The sequence below is a fragment of the Centroberyx gerrardi genome, chromosome 8 (genome assembly GCF_048128805.1).
Source record: "Centroberyx gerrardi isolate f3 chromosome 8, fCenGer3.hap1.cur.20231027, whole genome shotgun sequence".
NCBI classification, from domain to species: Eukaryota; Metazoa; Chordata; class Actinopteri; order Beryciformes; family Berycidae; genus Centroberyx; species Centroberyx gerrardi.
In genome coordinates, this window is record NC_136004.1 from 32356582 (window position 1) to 32381590 (window position 25009).

A 25009-nucleotide genomic window follows, 5' to 3' on the forward strand; every position below is an offset into this window, starting at 1 on the left:
CCGTGTGTGTGTGTGCGTTATTCCATTTGTCCAGACTGACAGTTACACTGCAGTGCGGTGTGTGTCTGTGTGTCTGTGTGTGTGTGTGTGTGTGTGTGTGTGTGTGTGTGTGTTGTGATAATGATGTACCTAATATTTGTGGTTTAACCTTTGAGGCGGTAAAGATCTGACCAGGATGATCTTTACCAGCTCCCAGTTTACTGCTGCACACACACACACACACACACACACACACACACACACACACACACACCAAGACAGGGAGAGCAAGTGGGTGAGAGTTGTGTGTGTGTGTGTGCGAGTGAGTGAGAGAGAGAGAGAGAGCGAGCAGCAGAAGAAGAGTAACTTCTTCTTCTTCTTCTTCTTCTCATCGTACCTTTCCAGCGCAGATCTTCTCTTCTCCACAAACTCGTTAGACGACTGGTCCTCCTTCCCCACCTTCACCTTCGTCATTCCTGCAGACAAGGAGAAGCGCAGCTCATTAACATAACTAATTACCATACAGGGACATGCAAGGACAATCACAACTAATTAACATGACCAATTACATTATGTAACCCATCATGTCGCACACATCATCCATATGCATGATCTGACAGACAGACAGCTGACAGCCTGCATCCATGCTGTACAGATTCTCATTTATTCATCATCTAGAAGTATTTTCAATTATTCTCACACTGCATATATTCTCATATTTTCAGTCCTTTTATATTAGATTAGAAGAACTTTAATGAGTCTGTGGGGAAACTGGGCGGCTGCAGCAGCAAGAAGGGAAATACAAGATAAACAAGAATATAATATTCTTATTTATATCCTATTTTTCTGTCTCAGTATATTGTTCTGCTGTCATGTTGCACTCTGTCTGGAAATTCATATATTTTACTTAATATCTTGGTTGCATTATGTAGCCTTTGTTTGCTCTATTGTTATTCATATCATAGTTTTCTTTGCTGTATGCTGATCTGCTGCTGCAACGACCGTTTCCCCACAGATTATTAAAGTTTTATCTAATCCAATCTAATCTAATTCAGTCTAATATAATCTGATTCAATCAGTCTAATCTGATCAATCTCATTTAATATAATATAATCTAATGTAATCTAATTCAATCTAATCTGATTTGATCTAATCTAATCCAACCTAATCTAATTCAGTCTAATATAATCTGATTCAATCAGTCTAATCTGATCAATCTCATTTAATATAATCTAATTTAATCTAATATAATCCAATCCAATCTAATTAAATTCAATCTAATTGTATCTAATCCAATCTAATCTAATCTAATCTAATCCAATCTAATCTAATCGAATCTAATATAATCCAATCCAATCTAATTAAATTCAATCTAATTGTATCTAATCCAATCTAATCTAATCTAATCCAATCTAATCTAATCTAATCCAACCTAATCTAATCTAATCCAATCTAATCCAATCTAATCCAACCTAATCTAATCTAATCTAATCCAATCCAACCTAATCTAATCTAATCTAATCTAATCTAATCTAATCCAATCCAACCTAATCTAATCTAATCTAATCTAATCTAATCTAATCTAATCTAATCTAATCTAATCCAATCTAATCTAATCCAATCTAATCCAATCGCACACGGATCACCAAACTTTTCCATGTAAACATTTTTGGTATTTCCATGTCAGTTATCCACTGCGTCCGTTACTTACCCACAATGCTCTTCTCCGGGGCGGGGGGGACGATGCAGCCGATGTGCAGGTACTTGGAGGCCAGTTTACTGTGCAGACCCAGAAAATCACTGAAACGCCTTTTCACCGAAAACTCATTACGCTTAAACAGAGACATGGAGGTCTGGGAGAGAGAGAGAGAGAGAGAGAGAGAGAGAGAGAGAGAGAGAGAGAGAGAGAGAGAGAGAGGAGGGAGAGAGAGAGAGAGAGAGTGACAGAGAGAGAGAGACACAGAGAGAGAGAGAGACAGAGAGAGAGACAGGGAGAGACAGAGAGACAGAGAGAGACAGAGAGAGAGACAGAGAGAGAGAGAGACAGAGAGAGAGACAGAGAGAGACAGAGAGAGAGAGAGAGAGACAGAGAGAGACAGAGAGAGAGACAGAGAGAGAGAGAGACAGAGAGAGGAGAGAGAGAGAGAGAGTGACAGAGAGAGAGAGACACACAGAGAGAGAGAGACAGAGAGAGAGAGAGAGAGAGAGACAGAGAGAGACAGAGAGAGAGAGAGACAGAGAGAGACAGAGAGAGAGAGGAGAGAGAGAGAGAGTGACAGAGAGAGAGAGACACAGAAAGAGAGAGACACAGAGAGAGAGAGAGAGACAGAGAGAGAGACAGGGAGACAGAGAGAGAGAGAGACAGGGAGAGACAGAGAGAGAGAGAGAGACAGAGAGAGAGACAGAGAGACAGAGAGAGAGAGAGAGAGAGAGAGAGAGAGACAGAGAGAGAGACAGGGAGACAGAGAGAGAGAGAGACAGGGAGAGACAGAGAGAGAGAGAGAGACAGAGAGAGAGACAGAGAGACAGAGAGAGAGAGAGAGAGAGAGAGAGAGAGACAGAGAGGAGAGAGACAGAGAGAGACAGAGAGAGAGAGTGACAGAGAGAGAGAGAGAGACACAGACAGAGAAAAAATCTTATTAAAAATATTTCAACATATTAAAAATCAGTGATTATTATCCATTCCCAATGAGAAATATCTATGAGACAAAAATATCAGATACAAGAGAATAAGAGACATGAAATATATGAGGTATGATTAACTATATATATATATACAGTATATATATGCAGTATATACAGTATATATAGTGTGTGATATAGGAGAGACATACAGTATGGTAAAAATATTTATTGTCATAGTGTGTTTTTCTGTCTTTCGATCTTTTTATCATATAAACTCAGGAGTCCACGTGTCACCATTAACTTACCTTGATAGTCACTTTGTAGGCCATGTAGGCATTCATCCCATCACCTGGATCACACACACACACACACACACACACACACACACACACACACACACACACACACACACACACACACACACACACACACACACACACAAAAAGGAAGAGAGTGTAGAGTTGTTTGACCAGTTTCAACTGCTCCATGATTAGCTTATCAGTATTTACACTAGGCAGTAAGGCATGGCGCGCACACACACACACACACACACACACACACACAGACAGAGGATTACCTCATTCCTACATACAGTATTTACACAGTATTAGTTAACAGGATTACTGATTAATACTCTAATTGAAGTGGAGCAGGAACCCAGCAGGTGAGAGATCAAACTGGTCTGATCTGTTGTGGTTTCTGGCTGCAGAGAGATAAACTCCACTCACTGACCCTGGAACAGCTCTTATATTTACCGAATGGGATCGCTAAGTAAGATTACTAAATAGATTCACTACTTTAATAATACAAAAATAAAAGTAATGTACAGTCAGCTTATATCTAGAGAGACAGAGGAGACCAATCCTCTCCAACATGGTCTCATTTATTTACTTTAAATCCACCAAAGTACCACTATTAATTTGACAATAAATGATGCACAGAGCAACTTTAATGTGTTTTAAAGTTCCCATATTCTCTCTGTCCAGAGTTTTATTTTGTGTCTTTCTGTCCATTCAAAGCTGTGTGTGTGGTGTCATGAACCAAAAACACTCTCAATCCATTTCTCCACGTTCATTTTCCAGCATCTCTCTGAGCCTTACCAAGAACAGGCCGTTTCTGTCTCCGTGTCTTTAAGGCTCATTAATATTCACGACCCCTCTGTTCCGATTGGCTAACCGTTTCGAGAGTGAAACGTGAGACGCCGCGGCCCGGCGGCTACAGGTAGGGAAAACTCTCCGGTAATAAACGATGACGACCGCTCGACCGCTTTGAAAAAAACACTTTGTTAGTCTATTATTTCTTACAGAAATGCTAATGAGCGAACCTTTGTGACGCCACAAAGTGACGGAAGTCCAAACGGCTCGTTTAGAGGCTCGCTTTTCTAATATGGATTGTGTGGATTTAGTTTTGATACTTTCACCATGTTTAGATACACATCCAACTCCTTTATCATCACAGAGGGAAGGGGAGTCCTGCTTTACACCAGATGGGACCTTTAATGTGTTTTAAAATCATCAAGTAATTCAAACAAGGTTCCCATCATGGCCCTCCTCCATGACCTAAATATTTTCTTCTTTCCTGGTTTGTTAAAGTTGTTTTTCAGTTTGTTTCCACTCCAGCTGGGCTGAAAACCATCTGATGTGATGATTGTGTGAAACAAGTTGGAAAATACAATCTGCTGTATTCCTGGACAGTGACCCATTTTTTTAAAATTCCCCTGATATTCCCCGACTTCCCCAGAGAATTTATCAACTTCCCTGACTCTCCATGTCAGGCATACACCTCTGTAAATTCCAGGATATTCCAGGATATTCCCTGAGCGGGGGGGAACCCTGCTGAAGTCAGTGCGCACTCACCGACTTTCTCTGGATCAGACACTGATATGTGCATGTCGAACGAATCGCCGCCTTCCTCCTCTTCAATCTGCAGAAAACAGGAGCCAAACATTTAGAAAAGGATTCAGATATTCAGACTTTGTCCAGACCTTCATTCCCTGAGTGAAGCTCAGTTGGTGCAGGATGACCGCAGCTGGTAAGGTAAGACATTAATGGAAGCCTCCGGGGCAAAAATGTCACTGAAAATCCCTAAAAATCCTGTGAAATTAAAAATGAGGGATCAAAAACTGCCCCTGATATTTGAGCACTCGTTTTTGCATTTCACCCGGTTTCACATTTTTCCAATCGGTTCTCAAATAGGTGAATATATAGGTGACATAGGTGAATGCGACTGCTGTCCCCTGCGGGCCACCGTAGCTGATTCATTCTTAAGTAGCTTCAAAGTTAGAAAAAACATTTTCTCCAAACTGCACAGCAACATCTCCTCCATACTGTGTCTCTGCTGTTCCAGCGCTTCACTGAAGCTCCAGCTGCTGATATCTTAGTTAGAAATATTCTAACCCAAGACACTGTTTTTTTTTACGGCTGCACAAATACATGAAGTGCAAAAAATCTAGATGTCTTGAGCTTCATTTTCTACACATTTCCCTGTAATTCAGCCTGACATGTTTGGTGTGTTTGGAAACCTTGGGATCTGGACTAGAAATGAAAATAAAGTTCTGTGGGTTTGAACAAAGCTCGGCTGTGAAACATGAGTTTGTCATGATGGAGCCACCGGCGAGTCCAGCAGGGTGGAGGAGGTTAAAATAAAAACAATCTTATGCCTACAAATTGAGTGTTTATTTGGCATCATATAATACAAAAGTATTATCTAATAGTTCAATAATTTTGCCCCTAAAAAGAACAAAAATGCCCCTAAATCAGATCAAAGGGGCAAAAAAACTGTGTGTGAGTGTGTGTGTGTGTGTGCATTCACCTCGTCGAAGGAGGAGTGTGTGAACATGTCGTCGTGGGCGTGGCCGATGCGCGGCGTGAGGACGGAGGTGGGGGGGGTGATGGGGGTGATGGCGGGCGACGGGCCGTCCGACAGCAACACGTCCCGCTCCGGACTGTCCAGAGAAACCTCCTCCGTCGCCTCTGCAGCAGAGAGAGAGGGGGTGAGGGTGTGTGTGCATGTGTGTGTGTGAGTGTGTGTGTGTGAGTGCGTGTGTGTGTGTGTACCTGCGAACAGGTCCTCTGGGTCGTCGTCAAACAGAGAGTCCTGTTTGGGTCCGTTGGAGTTGGTGCTGACATCTTCAGCAGGCAGACTGGCTGGTTCTGACTGCTGAGACACACACACACACACACACACACACACACACACACACACACACACACACACACACACACACACCACAATAAGAAACTAACTTTTTACATAATTCCCTCAACATCAGACTGTTTTAGCAGCCAAATATGTTTAGAATAAAGTCTGACTGTGCTGTACTGTTCTGTTTATTTCCGAGACACAAATCTTTCTAGCGATGCCATTGGCTGCTAGAATGTAAACAACAATTTAAAAATGTCATTACAAAGTGACAATAATATAATTTGGATGGAGAGCTTGTGAAACTGTGATGGTCAAGAGTCTCATTAGTGATTACTACAGCAGAATAACATGGAGCTGATATCACCATTCATGTTCCTGACACATTTTTGTATTGCGATGTATTGAATTTCGATATATTGTCCCATCATGAGTATTTAACTGGTGGCTGCTGGTCATTTCCCACTGTGATTTTAGGATTAATATCATCTCAACAACAGTAATTAACAGGAATAATTTAGGATTAAAAACAATTGTTCTGATTAATTTATTGTTGTTCTAAGGAAACTTTCAGTCTTCAAACACACCGAGGTGAGACTGATCACACCTGGTTCATGATTACAGTGTTACAGCATCCATGTTGACTGTAACTTTGATTCTCTGATGAAATGTTTCCATCATAAAAGTGTGAAACAAAACGCAGCTCAGTTTACACACGCATTTCTGAACCAGAAGAAGAAAACAAGCGACAACGCGAAGCCTCTGCAGCAGCAACACACTCTCTCTTCTGAAGCCATGAACTTCCTTCAGAGCAACATTCAACGCACAAGTCCCTTCATTTACCAAACCACAGGAAGTGACCTCACTATCCATGACATAGCAATCCACCAATCCGTGCTTAGCATCCGTCTACTTCCTCCGACACGTGGCTCAGAAGTACAGAAGAGCGGCTTCTGTTGCAGCAGGTTTGACTCTGACAAGGGAACCACTGAGTCGGACTGTAGCGTCTACGGTAGCGTCCATCTTCAAAGTTTGTCAGACGTAGCAACAGTAACTAAGGGGGGCGGGACTTAACAGAAATGTTGCAAACGGTCAATTGTTCTTCTCTAGTGGCAGAACACATACTGTAGTTACTGGAGCCACTTTGATCGGGAGAATCATGATTTGCCGGATGTTCGAGGAGACAGTTCACGTCTTCCATGATCACCGCAAACGCCAAAAAAAACCCCAAAAAAAACATATGACTCAGCTGTAGGAGTGGGTCATGGGGTCCAGTGACTCCTCCCACAGACGTTTGGTTGAATTGAATTAGACAGACGGCTCCTCCAGAAGGATCAGGAGAAAGTTCTGGTGTCCCAGACCAGATCAACAGATCACGGGAGGATCTGAAACCTGCCCAAACTAAATCTACCTAAATCTACCTAATCCAGATTAGGTTTTGGCCTAATCCCTGTCTGAGGAGACCAGGCCAGATCAGACGCAGCCTGCTGGAGATAAACTGGACACATTCCAGTAGATCTGGCTGTCGCTGCTCATGCTAACTACCCAGTTCTTCTTCTTCTGTTTATTCCAAATGAATTTGAAACATAAAACGCATCACTGGATTTTTCCCAGGAAAGAGCGACCAGACACCGGCTGTTCAGAACAGACAGAGGAGAAGATTAATGAACTGGATGTAGGATGGATCACTGTTGAGTTAGAGCAGAGAGAGAGGAGCGGGACAGACAGGTATTGATATGAAAAAGTCACAGATTTTTATTTTAAGGCACTAAATCAATAAAGTAGACTTGACACTGGTACAGTCTCCTCTCTGTATCTATACAGCAGGAGCCGCTGCAGCTGGCTCTGCCTCAGATGTCATACAGGAACTGAATCTGTGTATTGTAATATAAAACTCAGCTCGGTCCTGATCGCTCGTCTCGCAATTACCAAACACTTCCTCTGAGGCTCAGAGAAGCAGAGCCGCAGCATTTCACCGTTACAGGAAACTATTTCAACTCTTCGCCCCTCGCGGCACGAGGCAGAAAGTGGAAGCTGTGCCGACTCGACATATTCCAGAGAAAACCAACCGCCTGCCGTGTGAAACCGCAGCGTGGCTCATCCGTCCTGCCTGAACACAGAGCGCCGCGCCACCGCCGCCACCGCCGCCACCGCCGCCACCGCCGCCACCTGAGGTTGAGGTCATGTGCAATCACACCAACAGTCACAGCTCTTCCAGGGAAGCCTGCTGTCAGAGTTCAGCAGAAACACTGTAAGACTGTAATGACAACACACAGACAGGCGGGGACGTTACCGACACCGCAGGCAGATTCAGCACAACGCTGTAAGACTGCAAATACTGACGGTGACAAAATGAAGCTTCAGCAGCGTGGGGCTGGAGGGCGGAGCAGCAGCCCGACACCCCGACCCGGGCAGGACCGGTCTGCGGGTTTCTGGTCCAGCTGAACACTGCAGCAGCTGCACTCCTTCAACCAGACAGGAGCTGACCAGAGGAACCAGCTGCTGTAGTGTCTGGATGGAAAGAAAACCTGGTGGTCTGAGGACGAGGGCTGAAAGATATGCGATTATTTGACACAGGGATGCAGCGATACCACTTTCTCAATGCCGATACCGATCACGAGTACGAAAAGTACCGATCCGATCCATTACTTTTACTGAACAGTGCGGCTCACTTCCTTAGTTTGGGGTCAGTGGACAAAATGATTGAGATCAAATTCTTGTTTTTCCACCATTTGAGAAATACAGGCTTCTATGTGCCAAAAATGCATAAAATCAAGACTTATCTCTTACATGTTACTCGTGGCTAGGGCTGCAACTAACGATCATTTTCTTTGTCGATTAATCTGTCGATTATTTTCTCGATTAATCGATTAGTTGTTTGGTCTATAAAATGTCAGAAAATGGCGAAAAATGTCGATCAGTGTTTCCCAAAGCCCAAGATGACGTCCTCAAATGTCTTGTTTTGTCCACAACCCAAAGATATTCAGTTTACTGTCATAGAGGAGTAAAGAAACCAGAAAATATTCACATTTAAGAAGCTGGAATCAGAGAATTTTGACTTATTTTTCTTAAAAAATTACTCAAACCGATTAATCGATTATCAAAATAGTTGGCGATTAATTTAATAGTTGACAACTAATCGATTAATCGATTAATCGTTGCAGCTCTACTCATGGCTTTGGGTATCGGATTTTAGTCTCGGGTAAAATCTCCGATACTGATATTCCATTTTAGCCTGGTATCTAATCTGACAGAATATTGCATTTAAAGTGCAGTTCATCTGCCTGCTGTCCAGCCTCCATGAAGCTCAGTCTTTAGCACTTTTTGAATTTGCATGGTGGTTCACAGCGGCCTGGTCAAGCCTATCCACCGGCAGTTATTTCAGACAGATACTGTCCGAGAAACCTGATTGGCTGGTGGATGTAGGCGGGACAAACCTACTTATGACGAGTGTTACAGAGTGACGACGACGACCAACATGGCCGCCGGCAAAGGAACTGGATGACGGCGAGATAGATTTAGAGATTTCATCAGTCCTTAAAAAACGTAATGTCATCGATGAATTAGAACAGGAACAATCAGCTGTTTAAAAGCTGGGAAGTGAACGCCGCCATGATTGTTGTCGTTCTGAGATGTTTGCTGCTGTGATTGGTCAAAGATTTTGATAACTGACAACTAACAGCAACCAATCGGTCGGGGTGAGAAATGACGTCAGTGAATCAGGTGGATAGGCTTGACCAGACCGACATGAATCACCGTGCAGAGTGAAAAAGTGCTGAGATCCATGGAGCTGAAACTTCACTGGTTAAATAAAAGTTAAGCAGTAAGTGAAGGCCGGTCACCTGCTGCAGCGGCCGGCGGCAACAACACACAAACAGACTTTAGACTTCATAAAAACACACCGACTCTCCGCCCCGCTCACACCAGGAGCCCAGGAAGAGAAGAGAGTGAGGAAATAAGGAGTGAGGAGGAGGAAACAGGAGGAAGGAAAGGAGGGATGAAGGGAAGGAGAGAGGAGACAGAGATTCAGCTGAGAGGACAGAAAAAAGGGAAGGACGGAAGTGAGAGAGTAAAGACAGAGGAGAGGAAATGAAGTGAGTGATGATAAAGAGGCGCTTCCTCCCTCCTTACTCAGCAAAGGGAGGGTGAGGGTGGGGTGGGGTGGGGTGGGGTAGAGGAAACCCTTCTTGACACACACACACACACACACACACACACACACACACACACACACACACACACACACACACACACACACACACACACACACACACACACACACACACTGACCCTGTTCCAGCTCAGCTATCCCGTCCATTCAGCATCAAGAGAATCTGCAGGTTTCAGAAACTGTTTCAGGAACTCTTAACAAGACCTGGAACTGGATTTAATGTAAAAACCCAAATAAAGAACCGAAGCTGGTCCAGCACCGGCCCGGTTCTGACTGGGCAGAGCTGCTGAACACTGTGACACTACAACTGAGCAGAAAAAGAAAAAGGAGAGCAGGGAGTGAGGCGTTCAGGGGCGTGAAGTCCAGCTGTGTTCAGTACAGCAGGCAGGAAGCAGACTGAACTAATAACTCTGTTCTGGATTCAGAAACAAACTAGAGCAAAATAAAACCTGTTAACTGGATGTAAGACATGTTAATACTTTTTACAGCCTGAAATTTAGATAATTTAAAGACTTTGTCAGACTTTAAGGACCCTGAGACTAGGGCTGCAACTAACAATTATTTTCATTGTCGATTAATCTGTCGATTATTTTCTCGATTAATCGATTAGTTGTTTGGTCTATAAAATGTCAGAAAATGGTGAAAAATGTCGATCAGTGTTTCCCAAAGCCCAAGATGACGTCCTCAAATGTCTTGTTTTGTCCACAACCCAAAGATATTCAGTTTACTGTCATAGAGGAGTAAAGAAACCAGAAAATATTCACATTTAAGAAGCTGGAATCAGAGAATTTTGACTTATTTTTCTTAAAAAATTACTCAAACCGATTAATCGATTATCAAAATAGTTGGCGATTAATTTAATAGTTGACAACTAATCGATTAATCGTTGCAGCTCTACCTGAGACCCCCTGACCTCAGACCTGCAGGCTGATACACATCACATCTGCTTCACAGCCCTTCTGTTTTACTGCAGCATGTCTCAGGGTTTGGGAGAACTGAAGGCGGGTTAAGCACAGAGATGTGTGTCAAAAAAAAAAAAAACGGCAGCAGGAAACAGCGAGGTGAAAAGGGAACATGAGGACATCCAGAGGAAGAGCCAGGCTGAGCGGTGCTGACACCAAAAAAAACAAAAATCAGATTGTGATTTATTTTGCTGAGTACTGCAACTGTGATATGAATGAACCACAGCTTTTTCTACCAAATTTCTTTTTCTGTTGCTTGAAAAAGAACAGAAATGTGGAACAACATGGAAAAACATGTCATTGTTCCTGAAACCTGATGTCTCACACAGCTGACTGGATTCAGATGAGACTTGAGGAAATGATGCATCTCACCACTGTGCTGCAGCGCTTTCAACATCACACTGATTGGCCTGAGCTGCAATTACAGGTCAAAACACAGGTGGCATATTTGTAACTGATTGGCCCATACAGGGATGACATCACTGATGGGGGACGATGTGTTGTCCTGTTTTTCATAACTAGTAGCTCCATGCTAACGCTTAAGCATACACTATGTTGACTGACAGTAGCTCCGTGCTAACGCTTTAGCATACACTATGCTGAGTGATAGTAGCTCCGTGCTAACGCTTTAGCATACACTATGCTGAGTGATAGTAGCTCCGTGCTAACGCTTAAGCATACACTATGTTGAGTGATAGTAGCTCCGTGCTAACGCTTTAGCATACACTATGCTGAGTGATAGTAGCTCCATGCTAACGCTTAAGCATACACTATGTTGAGTGACAGTAGCTCATGCTAACGCTTTAGCATACACTATGCTGAGTGATAGTAGCTCCATGCTAACGCTTAAGCATCACTATGTTGACTGATAGTAGCTCCGTGCTAACGCTTTAGCATACACTATGCTGAGTGACAGTAGCTCCGTGCTAACGCTTTAGCATACACTATGTTGAGTGACAGTAGCTCCATGCTAACGCTTAAGCATCCACTATGTTGACTGATAGTAGCTCCATGCTAACGCTTTAGCATACACTATGTTGAGTGACAGTAGCTCCATGCTAACGCTTTAGCATCCACTATGTTGACTGATAGTAGCTCCATGCTAACGCTTTAGCATACACTATGTTGAGTGACAGTAGCTCCATGCTAACGCTTTAGCATCCACTATGTTGACTGATAGTAGATCCATGCTAACGCTTTAGCATCCACTATGTTGACTGACAGTAGCTCCATGCTAACGCTTTAGCATACACTATGTTGAGTGACAGTAGCCACTAGCGTTATCCAAAGTAAGAAGACTCATCTTTTAGGAATAAAAAGAGTGAGCATGCTCAGTTGATTTTCCCCTAAATGGATAAAGGTCAAAAACAAACAACAAAAGGTAAAAATGAAGACTTTTCAGCCAACATTTAGTGGTTACTGGTTGTTATGACGTTCTGCACTAACATTGAAAACTGTGAATATTGCAGCAAAGTGAGAGTTGAGACGTCTGCAGTCGTCCAGACCTGCTGCCTGCTGAATTTTTACCATGCCATAATATTATAATAATAATAATATTATATTGAGAAAATTGTTGTGTTTGTTTGGTTGAGCTCCTCCTGCATGTCTCTGTTCATCAAATATTTCCTGGATCTGTCTGAGCTGCAGGTTGAATTCTGCTCAGCACACAGCTTCCTGTCTGGAACATTTTCCCCTGTGATGAAAACCTGCAGAATTCTTGCTGTTAGGAAACTGCTGCGGTCAATATTGTGATTTCCATATTTTCCGGATTAATTGTGCAGCTTCAAGTTTGCATGGAATCAGAAACAGAAGCTGCACATTCCTGCAAACTGAGACTCCACACTACAGTCAGAGGTGATAAAACACTCCACTTAACCCCAGTCCACCTTACAGCGCTGTGTGTGTGTGTGTGTCTGTGTCTGGGTGTGTGTGTGTGTGTGTGTGTGTGTGTGTCCAACATCCTTCATCCGTTTATTGGTCATTCTCCAGCAGAGTCTCGGCCATAAAAACATATAAAATACCCATAAATACCCAGACTCATTCTGCTGCTCACAAGGGAAGAGGATGACTGACACACACCACACACACACACACACACACACACACACACACACTTTCTTTCTCAGACACCTTCTCATACTCTCTCTCTTCCACACACACACACTGACTTTTCTCACACAAAAATCTCTCTTTCACTCAGTCTTTCTCACACACACACACACACACACGCACACATTTCTCTCTCTCTCTCTCTCTCTCTCTCTCTCTCTCTCTCTCTCTCTCTCTCTCTCTCTCTCTCTCTCTCTCTCTCTCTCTCTCTCTCTCTCTCTCTCTCACACACACACACACACACAGGTCACTGGAGCGTTGTTGTGACACTGAAGGAACAGAGTCATCTCCAGGAATGAAATCCAGAATGCTGACGTGACTAAAAAGAAAAACAGGGCTCTGTGTGTGTGTGTGTGTGTGTGTGTGTGTGTGTGTGTGTGTGTGTGTGTGTGTTGTGTAACCCTGCCTGCTCTGGTGTGGCTCTCACACAGTAACTCTGATTTCAACAGCAGCCTGGCAGTTTTCTGTGTGTTGAAGTTTCAACACATTGAAAAGGAAAAATGTGAGACTTTTTTTTCTCAGAAACAAAGGTCTGGTGTCTCTAACTCTACAGTGATCAACCTATCTTCTGCTCTGTCTGTTCTAAACAGCCGGTGACTGGTAGCTCTTTCCTGGGAAAAATCCTCTGCTGCACAGGAAGTGATGCGTTTTACGTTTCCTGTTTGTTTGGAATCAACAGAAGAAGAAACAATAAAATCACAGAGACTGGCCCTGCATTCACATGCCGTCATAAAGCCTCTATTGGGAAAACGACATATCAGAATGTCTGAGAACATTTTACTACCCGAGTTTCAGAGTTATGACGCAATGATGACCTTTGACCTTCTCAACCTTCTACACACATGCAGCTTTATTACAGGCAGACTGACCATCAGTGTTCATGTTTGTTCACTCTTTCTAACTCCTTTGACCAGAAGTGTGACCAAGTCCACTTTGCTCGAGTCCCAAGTCAGTCTCAAGTCTTGAGGCACAAGTCTCAAGTCAAGTCAGAACAAATCAAGAGTCCAGTATCAATTTAATATCTTAAAGAAAACTAAATATCTAGGACACTCAAGGCACAGGTCATGTAACTCGAGTCCCCACCTCTGCCTTTGACTCCCTCAAGAAGCCATGTTTGTAGTTTTCAGTGGACTTTGGTCGCTCCTGATCGTCTCGACACATGAACTGAGCGGTGACACATTGGACTTCATGTTTTACAGCAAAACAAACACTGTGATGTCGGCCACAAACCAAAATCCCAGCATGCAGTTGTGTCCTGCTGCAGGGTTTCACAGCTGAGACCATAACATCACTGACAGTATGTGACATTCATAATAATTAATTTCAAGCAGGAAGCGTGTATCTACGTCTTTCCCATGTGACTTGAATGCAGCATAACAGGGGCGTCATGCTGCATTCATTTAATAAAGCAAAGACAGTAGATACAAAACTTTCTAGAAAATACTTTCCACCTCAGCTTTCAGCTCGTACTTGCACACTCGAGGTTTGGAAACCCAACGCCTCGACTTCCTCAAATTCTGATGACATCTACAAGGAAACACCTGTCGTCAAATGATACATTTCATTCGATTCATTTCAAATAAAACCAACAAAATAAACCATCTTCACCACATAAGTCATTCTGTGGTCCTAACTGTTGAAAACAAAAGGATATCCGCTAAAACTGTTCCCACAAACGTGCAAACTGTGTGATAAAAACCTTGTTAATAATCCGTCTTAATAAACTGCATTTTTCGGGAGCCACAGTGTTAGCAGACATCCTTCTTCTATATCTGTTAGTCATTTTTAATGTCCTGCACCTGATAAAGCTGGATGTGCACATTCTACCTTCTGTTTGTTCCTAACTCTGGAGATGCCAAGGCAGGACACAAACTACTACTTTATGCTTTTTTTTTTGTTATTGCAATGTTTGGTTTACTAGTAAATCATGAACTCAGTGTATCATCACTAAGTTCATGTGTTTTGAGTGTGAAAACACTGAAAGTATTCATCCCCAAGCGCAACCAAAGTCTAAATAAAACTTCAGTCATGGTGTTTGACGGCTTCTAATGACTTCAAAACTGGTTCAAGAGCATAAACACTCCCAAATCGTCGCTTTGAACCGTCAACTTCCTCCATTTGTTGTTTTTCCCTCATGGAACCTGAACGCAGCATCGACACCTGTGTGACTGTCACCTGACGGCAACCCGGAAGAGGGAAAAAATACACCTATTCTGCGTTTTTTATGCGCAAAAACGAGCCTCCTCAAGCCTCCCTGTGTGGTTTCTGGGCTCTGGGGATCCAGGCCAGCTTTTCGTGAAACATATTTTCATATTAGCGATATTCTATCTATATTTTAACTGCAACTTCGCTGAAAGGTGACAATGCACTGATTTGACGCAAACAAACCAGAAGCATTCCCGCCAACTGTAACGGCTCGTGCAGAAATCATTTTAAAGGTCGTTTGACAGGCAGTTAGCCTCCTAAGTTTGACTGTGTTGTCAGTGAAGCATCACGCCCAGCCGGAGCTCCCTCGGCCTCCCTCCATCTCCTCCTCCTCCTCCTCCCCTCACCTCCTGCGCGGCCGCCGGCTCCGGGAACAGGTCCTCCCCGTCCTCCAGCTCCTGGAAGTCGGTGTGCTCCGGTGGAGGATCCCTGGCTGTGTCCGCCATCTTCGCTCCCTGCGGCTCAGAGATGATGGGAAATATACAAAACCCGAGCGAGAAAACAATCGACTGACTGACAGAGAGAGGAGAGGAGAAGAGGAGAGGGGAGTCAGGAGGTTTTCCCAGCTCCGTCATGTGACTAACAGGAGTCAGGAGCGGAGGCAGAGAGGAGGGGAAAGGAAAGAGGTCTCACTCTGCCGCTGTTTCCGGGTGTCGCTCTCAAACGTCTCTGCTCTCAGTGTGATAACCATAATAAAATGAGAACCTTTCTAGATAATTTCTAGTGCCATGATATACACCTATTAAACGTTAAAGGCCCCCAAAATGCCCAGATGTATATTATCTTCTATTTTTTATATCAAAATCCCATTAAGACCCATCTGCAACAATAACTAGGCTATAGAAAGATTTGAATTATTCTAGTAAATACAGTCTGTGTTCCCACTACGAGTACAAAAAATCTATTTGAATCAAATTACACATAATCTAATGCATGACGTGACGGTTACCGCCCACTCCAGCAGACCAGAAGGTGAACCAGTTTTTTGTTGTTGTTTTTGAGTGAATCATCTTCTTAATGGACGATCTTTGATCAGATCCACTGTGGAGCCTGGGCGATGGAAGCGTTTCACACGGATCATATTCCGCCTAATTTGCAGTTACACGCAATCATTTCCGAGTCAAACACACACTCCCCCTGCCTGTGTGTGTGCGTAACTAGCAAATATCCGGCGGCAACTGTAAACTGGACCGCTGCCGAGTGTAACACCCGCCAGGTTAGCGAAGTTAGCTAGTTAAATTATATTTGACCGACTGTTATAAATTGTAAATATAAAATTCCAAGCTAGCAGGGCTCGCTCGGTCGTTCTGTCTGCAGCGGCCAGGACTCGTCGCTAACTCTGACCTAGCATGATTTAACTTTCAGTTTTGTTTAGTTTTGCTAGCATGGAGGCTGCCGGGGAAATAGAGACCGGCAGCATGGCGTCATGGCGAGAAACACACGACGTCCAGCAAACAACCGAGGAGGAGAAACTACAGCAGGACGACCAGACAGAGCAAGGTACTGACAGCAAGTCCAGCAGCAACTGGACCACAGCAGGGTTTAATGGCAGCCATGTTGGTCAAGATACACATGAGTCTACATACAGACAGTAAAGTACACATATCATTCTACATACAGACAGTAAAGTACACATATCATTCTACATACAGACAGTAAAGTACACATATCATTCTACATACAGACAGTAAAGTACACATATCATTCTACATACAGACAGTAAAGTACACATATCATTCTACATACAGACAGTAAACTATACATATCATTCTACATACAGACAGTAAACTATACATAGCAGCCTACATGTAGGCTAGACATTATTAGATTGACAAATAATCATATTGCAATTATTTTGCTGAATATTGCAATATAAATTGCAACACAGTATACAGACTGTTTTTTTCAGTATTTTAAGTTGTCTCTCATGTCAGATGCTCAAGAATGACATTTTCTATCCAGTCTAACTCTATATGTCCACTCCTTGCTTTCTGTTTGTCCCCTCCTTGTTTTCTTGTTTTCTTCTCTGTCCCCTCCTTGTTTTCTTCTCTGTCCCCTCCTTGTTTTCTTGTTTTCTTCTCTGTCCCCTCCTTGTTTTCTTCTCTGTCCCCTCCTTGTTTTCTTCTCTGTCCCCTCCTTGTTTTCTTCCGTCCCCTCCTTGTTGTTCCCCTCTCAGACCCTCAGCAGAAGATGCAGAAGGTGTGGGCGGTGCAGACGGACAGCGGGACGACGGAGCGCTGCGTCGGCACCGAGCCGGACTGGGAGAACCGGGTGGCGGCCATGTTGGAGTGCATCCTGGGCCTGGCTAAGCAGCATGACAGCCTGCTGCAGCAGCAGCAGCAGGAGGAGGCGGAGCACCAGGCGCACAAAATACAGCTGGAGAAGAAGAAGGAGGAGGCGACTCGCCAGCAGCATGTCTGTCTGAACACACACACACACACACACACACACACACACACACACACACGCGCGCGATTAGAGGAAATGCATGTAAACACAGAAAGATGTAAACACAGGAACGCACACACATGAATGGTCATGTACATGCACACACACACGCACACACACACACACACATATGTTTGCACAGGTATGTTCATACATTCATACACATGCACGTTAACACATAGACACCAACACACACACACACACTTGCATGTTAACACAGCCTTGTGCACACACATGCACACATGTAAGCATAGACATACACACACACACATGCATATAAACACATAAAGTGTACAAAACTTACATCTCTAATACATGTCAGTATTTCTACTTAAATTGTTTGGCATATTTTTTTATTTTGGCTCATGTTGGTTTTGGTTCTAGTGGAGCTTTATCTGTTATTTGGATTCTAACTGTAAATATTAGCCAACATTTTCATGTTTTTTGGGGGGAAAACTTTGTTGAAATGCAATGTTTATATAGGCAATTTTTTCATATTTAATTTTTGAAAATGTTATATTTTCTATAGCAGTAGTGTGTTTTTCTAGCTATAGTAACCCAGCACTGCTGAATGACTCTGGAGGAAACCTGTTTGTGTTGTAAATATGTTTGTATTGTGTTTGTTTGTCTGCAGGCCCTCCTGGACAAACTGGAGTCTCTGCGTGTCAAACTGCAGCTGAACAACTCCAAGGCCAGCAGGAAGAGCTTCTTAGCCAAGAAACAGGAAATGACATCGGAGAAGAACAGAGCAGAGGAGGAGAAGAACAGGTGAGAGACGAGACCGCGGGGCACATGAAGAAGAATGAAAAGACAAAAAGCAGAAGGGACGGTGCCATTAGATCTGATCGACACTTCCGCGGTTTTAAAGTCTAATCATCAGTTAACTCATGGGTGTCGCTCCAGGCTGGCCAAGGAGCTGGAGGAGAGCGAGAGGAAGCTGGCGCTGCTGGTGGAGGAGCAGAGCGAGGAGCAGCGGAGGTGGGGGGACGAGCTGGAGGAGCTGATGCGGGAGATGGAGCGGGCGAGGACGGAGGCGGAGGAGGCGGAGCTTCTGGCCGTACGAGACGAGACGGCCGCCGTGGAGAAACAGAGAGACGTCAGCATGGCTCGCATCGAAGCCTGGCTGCAGGAGGTAGGACCGCTCAGCTGCTGTCAGTCAGAGGCGTTCAGGAGCTGAGTGAGAATCCACGGTGAATCCAGTTCAGCTCCTGCAGTGTGAGTGTGAAAGTCTCCCAGCTGGAAGGAAACAGGATGGGAACTGAATTGGAATGACAGGAAACAGTCGTGCGGACGGGGGAAAACGCTGACTTGTCGTGTGACGTCAGGCGTATCGCTGTCATGTGACCCATCCAGGCTGTATCGGCTGTTTAAGGGGGCGTGTCCACGTTGTTTTTCCAGTTTTTCAGAGTTCTACCAACCAATAAGGATGACGTTTTATTTATTTTATTTTTTATTTATCCTTTATTTAACCAGGAAGGTCCCATTGAGATACAATATCTCTTCTGCTAGGGAGTCCTGGTCAAGATGGGCAGCAAAATAGTAAAAGTAAATAATAGTGGGGGCAGGACCAAGAGCCGGCATCCTGCCATTTTGCTAATGTTTACCATAGCAACCAGGACAGGACAGGACAGGACAGGTATTTTTTCGGGAACCGTTTCACCCCTACTGGGTATTGAAGTTCACATTTTTCAAACCGTTAACCTCTCGCCGCTATTTGAAGCCGCCAACATGTAAAGTTGCACACACTGTAACCGAACTGTGTTCAAAACAAGTGGGAGAAGCTTAGGTTCAAAAACGGATATGTAGTCTTTTGTTATTGTTACTCTGTTGCATCTTTTCAACATCGCACAACACAAATCCTACAATAGATATAAACAGTCATCCAATAAGATCAGACATGAGCAGCAGTTTGGAATTCAGAGCGTGAAGATCTGCAGTGTGAACGGAGCCGAACTGACATCAACACTGTCTCGTTGTTTCCTGTCCCAGGTGGGCCAGTACCTGAACACCCTGAGACTGGATTCTCCCCAGCAGTATCAGCATGAGCGGCTGGAGTGGGAGAAACAGGAAGGTCTGGTCCGGAAGAACCAGGCGGAGCTGCAGAGCCGCTTCCAGGACGTCCTGCAGCAGCTGCAGCAGGGCCGCGAGTTAGAAACCCTCCCGAAGATCAGCGTCCCGTCTCTGCCGCAGGTTCCCGTGGTGAGATGACCGACTGGGAGGGTTTAGAGAGGGGAACGGCTCTGAAGTTAAATGTGCTGCAGCGTCCTGACAGCAGACGCATTTGAATTCTTAAATTGATTTTGGAATTGATTCATTCATTTGATTGGACTGTCCTAAACCAACGAAATACTCCAGGACAGCACTCCAATTAATTAATTTATATTTATTGCTGCACAGACGTTTCGGGCAAGATGCCCTTCTTCAATGTGCTTTTTAGGAACTGTCCTAAAGCACACAGGAGGAACTAAACCTGTGGTGCCTGTGATTTCACCTTCTAACCAAAAATCAGCCAATAGCAGGTGGCCATTTCAGTAGCATGTCCTTTACCTTTAGATGTCAGGCTTTACACAGATTTGGGTTTGGGGTTTAGTTTCTCTTTAAACTGAGCAGTGCTGAACGCTCGTGTGTAAAATTGTCCCTCGTCTCTTTCTGTCAGACAGCTGGACTCACGTTTCATCAAGCTCCTCCCCCTTGAATCCTCCAGTTTGAGCGTCTTACAGACAAATCTATAGCAAACACCTTTTATTCAGTAAGTTAATAGGCTACTGTTTGTCTTGCAGACATTTTGACCTAGCGTGTCTTGGAGAAAACGCCATAAGCAACGGCCAAGTCCAGCTGTTGTTGACTTTACTGTCTAACAGACGACTAAGCACTTCACTAAGCCATTGTTTATGGAGTTGCCAGTATCAGCTGACTGAATAAGAGGTTTTTGCTACAGATTGACCTGTGAGACGGGTCGTGGGGGCGGAGCTTGGTGAAACACGCTCCAGCTGTGTGACACAGACGAGGGACGAGCTGCAGAAACCCAGTCGCCTTCCTCTAATGGCTCCGCCCCTCTTCTCTCATAGGTGGACCTGAGAATCAATCAGATGCTTCAGTCAGTGGCCCGCCCCCAGTTCCTGCCCCCGCCTCCGAACCCGGGCAAAAGAGGCCTCCTCCCCCACCCACACCCACACCCACACCAGTACCAACTCCAGTCCCAGTACCAGTCCCACCCACACCAGTACCCCCCCCCGCACTACCACCCGCCCCAGTACCAGCACCAGTACCCACCCCCGTTCCAGTACAGACACTCCCCCCAGCCCCAGTACCCCCCCCTGCACCACCACCCACCCCAGCACCACCACCCCCCCCAGCACCACCACCCACCCCTCTTCAGAGCCCCGGTGCGGGTGACTCCGCCCCCCAGCCTGTCCCCCTCCCCCCCGGTCCAGCCTCTGTACCCGGTGTCTCCCTCCCCCCCGCCCGCCGCCGCCTCCGCCTCCTCCGCCCCCGCCGGCAAGCTGGACAAAGTCCTGGAGAAGCTGGGGACTAGATTCCCACAATGCAGCAGGGCGCAGCTGACGTCTCTGCTGCAGCAGGTGAAGAGTTCCCGCGGCACGCTGGCCGGCATGTCGATGGAGGAAGTGACGGAGCAGGTGGGGCTGAGGCTGGCCCAGGGCGAGCGGCCGGCCCCGGGGCCCATCAGCCGGCCCTCCGCCGCCCCGCCCAGAGCCCCGGGGCCCATCCAGAGGCCCGCGCCCCCCCCGCACAGAGCCGGGGCGGGGGCGGGGGCGGGGGCGGGGCCGGCGGCGGGGGTGCGGAGGCTCTGCCTGATGTGTCAGAACCACGTGGATCCGGACAGCCGACACCCGCTGAGCTGCAGCCACATCGTCCACAGAGACTGCATCAGGGTCTGGCTGCAGTCCAGCAAGAACAGCTCCTGCCCCTTCTGCCCCTTCAAGTGACCTGCAGACAGGACGGGTACGGAAGCCCACTGAGGACACATTCACACATTTGATTTATACTGTTTCCCTGTGATAACAAGTTAATTTTCTTTGTTTTCTTCACATATCAATTTACTTTTGTCGTTATCTTAAGATAAAGTAATGAGCAGAGAGTAATTATCTCGTTATCTCAAGAAAACTAAACTTTGCTTTCACAAGATAACGAGGTAGTTTTCAGCCCGATGTCTCAAGAAAATGTTCTCATTATCTTGTGAAAACACAAATAACTCGATATCTTGAGAAAACAAAGAAAATTAACTCGTTTTCATGGGAAAAGTGAATAAATAAAATGTATGAATATATGACTTCAGTGGGCTTCCGTAGTGAAGTGTTCCTACAGGGAGGGACTCACTTCAGTCAGTCCTATCAAACATCGTCTCTCCAGGCTCAGTCTGTCGGCTCTGACCTTTGACCTTTGACCTGTTCACTGTTGGTCGCTTCTAATGTTGAACTGAAGCTGAGTCTGAGTCAGAAAAATGCCAAAAATAGAATACACCGGTTCTGTCTTATCATTTATTGTGAAGGTGATGTTTGGGCAACAGTTTCAGCCAACGATTATGACGAAATGTTTTTTTGGATTATTAAATAAAAAATCTTTTTGATTATGTTAACTGTTGCAGTTATTGTTAGTGGCTCCGGATAACAGCTGCCTAAAAATGTCAATGAAACTCAACATGGGATTAGAAACTCATTTATTTCATTAATGGAGAATTGATTATCAGTTATTGCTTAGGTTTCATGTTAATACTGAAGAAATGTCACATGCTGATTGGATGGACGGGCTCTGGCTGCTGTTTGTTTCCCGCTGACCGACTCAAACCAGTCTGTCATTAGTAATAAACTGCATGAACGCCACCAGAAGAGCAGCTTTTTTGAATAAATATGGTTGTAAACTATAATAAAGTTCATTAAAAAATGGAATGTGAAAATGGTGATAAAATAGAGGAACTCTGTTATACAAATACAAGTGTTAGGAGAGTGACTCCAGTCTCTCAGGCTGCGTGATGATCAGCCTGCAGTTCTTCTTTATCTATCTATCTTTATCTTTTAGGACCCTGACTTGTCCTAAATGTTTGTGTATTGTATTCCAACATTGTTATTTTATTAAAATTACAAAACACAAAAGAGTTCTGAGTATTTCTACCTTGAATGGCCATAACGATCATATTAACCGTATGCATTATAGACGGTGTATCATTTCAGTGTTTGCTACTTTTTCCCGCTCTTGAAGATCCGCGTCACCGTTGCCTAGCAACTATTTTTTCTAGTTGTTTTTTGCTGCACATGGAAGGTGGAGATTACCTGTGTTGACTGTGAGTAATTGATCCACAAGCGTCAGTGATGTTGATGCGCGGCGTTTGTTCCCAAAACAACCCGATGCCTTGTTCGAGTGAGCCCACTTAGAGGAGAATACTTTCACTATGATTTTACAGCATGATATTTTTGCTCACTAAAACAAATATTGCTTTCTAAATCAGTTCGTTTTCCCGCAGTTTAGCGAATTTTCATATTCTTTTCCTGTGACGGTCAGATTGACTGTTTTGGCCGTTTTGGGGTATAGAGAGCCTAAGCCCCTCCCCTTCCGCTGTCCACCATGGGACCTTATTTCGGAAAAAATATGTACGGTAGTCAACGGCGAGAGACAAATAATTGTTTGATCCCGTTTGAATTGTGCCATGAATTACACATATGATGTTTTGTCAATTTAAAAGATAATTTTTCAAGTCAAGAAAGTCGCAGTTTGTCGTAAAACAGTAAAGTAACGTTTAGTTTTGTGTGAAACCGCTCAGTGAACTACATCTCTCGTCTCGCACAATATACGTCACCGACACCAACATGGAAGGAAACAGGAAACACACAGGCATCGTTAACGTTAGCCCCCACTGTACTAAAACTATCCTAAACCAGTTTAAATCCGTTCTTCCTGTCTACCTTCCAGGTTGTGTATAATACTCCTGCTCTCTGAGAGGGACTGAGCTTCAGGCTCTGGGTAGCTTGTGGAGAGAGGAAGTTATGACATCACTTACGCCACTTTTGGGTGTGTAGTCTTTCTAATTACGTATTTTTACAGTCTATAACTTCAACAGTTTTACAACAAACTGCGACTTTCTTGACTTGCATATTTTTTCCGAAATAAGGTCCCATGGTGGTCCACCGGAAGGGGAGGGGCTTAGGCTCTCTATATGCGTTTCATACGTGTCCATAAAGGTTTTTACTATGCATTGAAATGCATATTGGTGATGTTTTTATAGGTTATTGTTCCAAGGATGAATGAATTTGTTTTTATTTTACAAAGAAAATAATAGAATATTGATCTAATTCGAATTTGAATCTGTAATTACAATAGCAGGTTCTGTGGTTGTCGATTAACTAATACATTTTCACATTCATTAGAATTTAAATTTCGTGTCCTGATGTTTATTATTACCTATCCTAACATTACAGATCCATTTATTCTTAGATTTTATATTGATTATTGAAATTATATGCAAATAATGTATGAACAGTCAGAATGACGCTATGGCCATTCTAGTAGTTAGAATTCCGGTAGTTTGAGTGTTTAAAGCGATATTCCACTTAGTTTTAACATGGAGTTTATTCAGCGCCATATAATCTCCTCACCAAGATCAGATGCAGCTGGACCAGTTTGTAGCGTTCAGATTTTTACTTCCCACTTATTTGAATGGAAACTGACATTGAACTCGTTGGTGGACAGATTCAACAACAGATCCTGATGATGTGATTTCCACCTGACTGTTGGTCTCATGTTTTACAACAGAATTTTGCCAAATACCATTTTTATTGATGGAAGAGAACACAGCGGAGGGATACCATTTACGAGAGATAGTTCCTGTTTGGGAGACCGGATCTACTTTAATTTTTAAATGCTAATTTTAGTGTAAACCAAGAATAGAAATAGAAAATGCTGACGGATCCAGGATGCTGTGTTGTCTTACAGCAGGATCTGTTGTTGAATCTGTTTTTATGGCGGTCATGAGCCAAATAACTCCCATGATAAAACAAGTGGAATATTGCTCTAACACCACAGCAGCATCAGAGCAGGTAACACAACCTGGCTGTTCAACCAGAGAGTCTGTGTGTTCCTCCAAAACGTCCCAACACAACAGCTGCAGGTAGGAACTAAAATTAATAAGTCATTACTGACCAAATAAAATCTTAGAATTATACAAATTAATATCAATATCAAAGAAGAATATCAGTATAGCAATAATTATTAGTTATGTAATGATCCAAATAATTAAGTTGAAATGTAATGAAATATGATAGACCCTACAAACTAAATAAACTATATACTCATACTATATACTTAACACAATAAACTATATTACAGAAAGTTGTTATATCAGTGATAGAAGCTACTA

General features: G+C 44.0%; 2 protein-coding genes across 3 annotated transcripts in view; one reads left to right on the forward strand and one right to left on the reverse strand.

Annotated features, from left to right (window-relative positions):
• Window positions 1-15718, reverse strand: part of snx2 (sorting nexin 2) — a 38851-nt gene extending 23133 nt beyond the window's left edge. Inside the window, exons 1-7 of one of the 2 annotated variants that reach the window (XM_078285035.1) lie at window positions 15540-15718; window positions 5661-5760; window positions 5416-5576; window positions 4461-4527; window positions 2910-2953; window positions 1691-1832; window positions 377-455 (exon numbers count right to left, since the gene is read on the reverse strand). In XM_078285035.1, the coding sequence (XP_078141161.1) occupies window positions 377-455; window positions 1691-1832; window positions 2910-2953; window positions 4461-4527; window positions 5416-5576; window positions 5661-5760; window positions 15540-15638 (692 nt within the window). In that variant the 5' untranslated portion in view covers window positions 15639-15718. Of the gene's footprint in view, window positions 1-376; window positions 456-1690; window positions 1833-2909; window positions 2954-4460; window positions 4528-5415; window positions 5577-5660; window positions 5764-15539 lie in introns of both variants that reach the window. The other variant, XM_078285034.1, reaches the window with a different exon arrangement.
• A 785-nt stretch (window positions 15719-16503) lies between these two features.
• On the forward strand, window positions 16504-22555 carry rnf214 (ring finger protein 214). Its single transcript, XM_078285393.1, has 7 exons — window positions 16504-16692; window positions 17369-17607; window positions 18275-18408; window positions 18544-18772; window positions 19630-19839; window positions 20709-20923; window positions 21020-22555. The coding sequence occupies exons 1-7, from the start codon at window positions 16578-16580 to the stop codon at window positions 21585-21587; spliced, it is 1710 nt and encodes a 569-aa protein (XP_078141519.1). The 5' UTR covers window positions 16504-16577; the 3' UTR covers window positions 21588-22555.
• Window positions 22556-25009: the final 2454 nt, after the last annotated feature.

Excerpts from the sequence above, each read along its gene's own strand:
- rnf214 (XM_078285393.1), top strand. The coding sequence starts at position 16,578 with ATGGAGGCTGCCGGGGAAATAGAGACCGGCAGCATGGCGTCATGGCGA. Across the intron at positions 17,608-18,274 it reads AGGCGACTCGCCAGCAGCAT|GCCCTCCTGGACAAACTGGA; the intron begins GTCTGTCTGAAC and ends GTTTGTCTGCAG. Across the intron at positions 18,773-19,629 it reads TCGAAGCCTGGCTGCAGGAG|GTGGGCCAGTACCTGAACAC; the intron begins GTAGGACCGCTC and ends TTCCTGTCCCAG.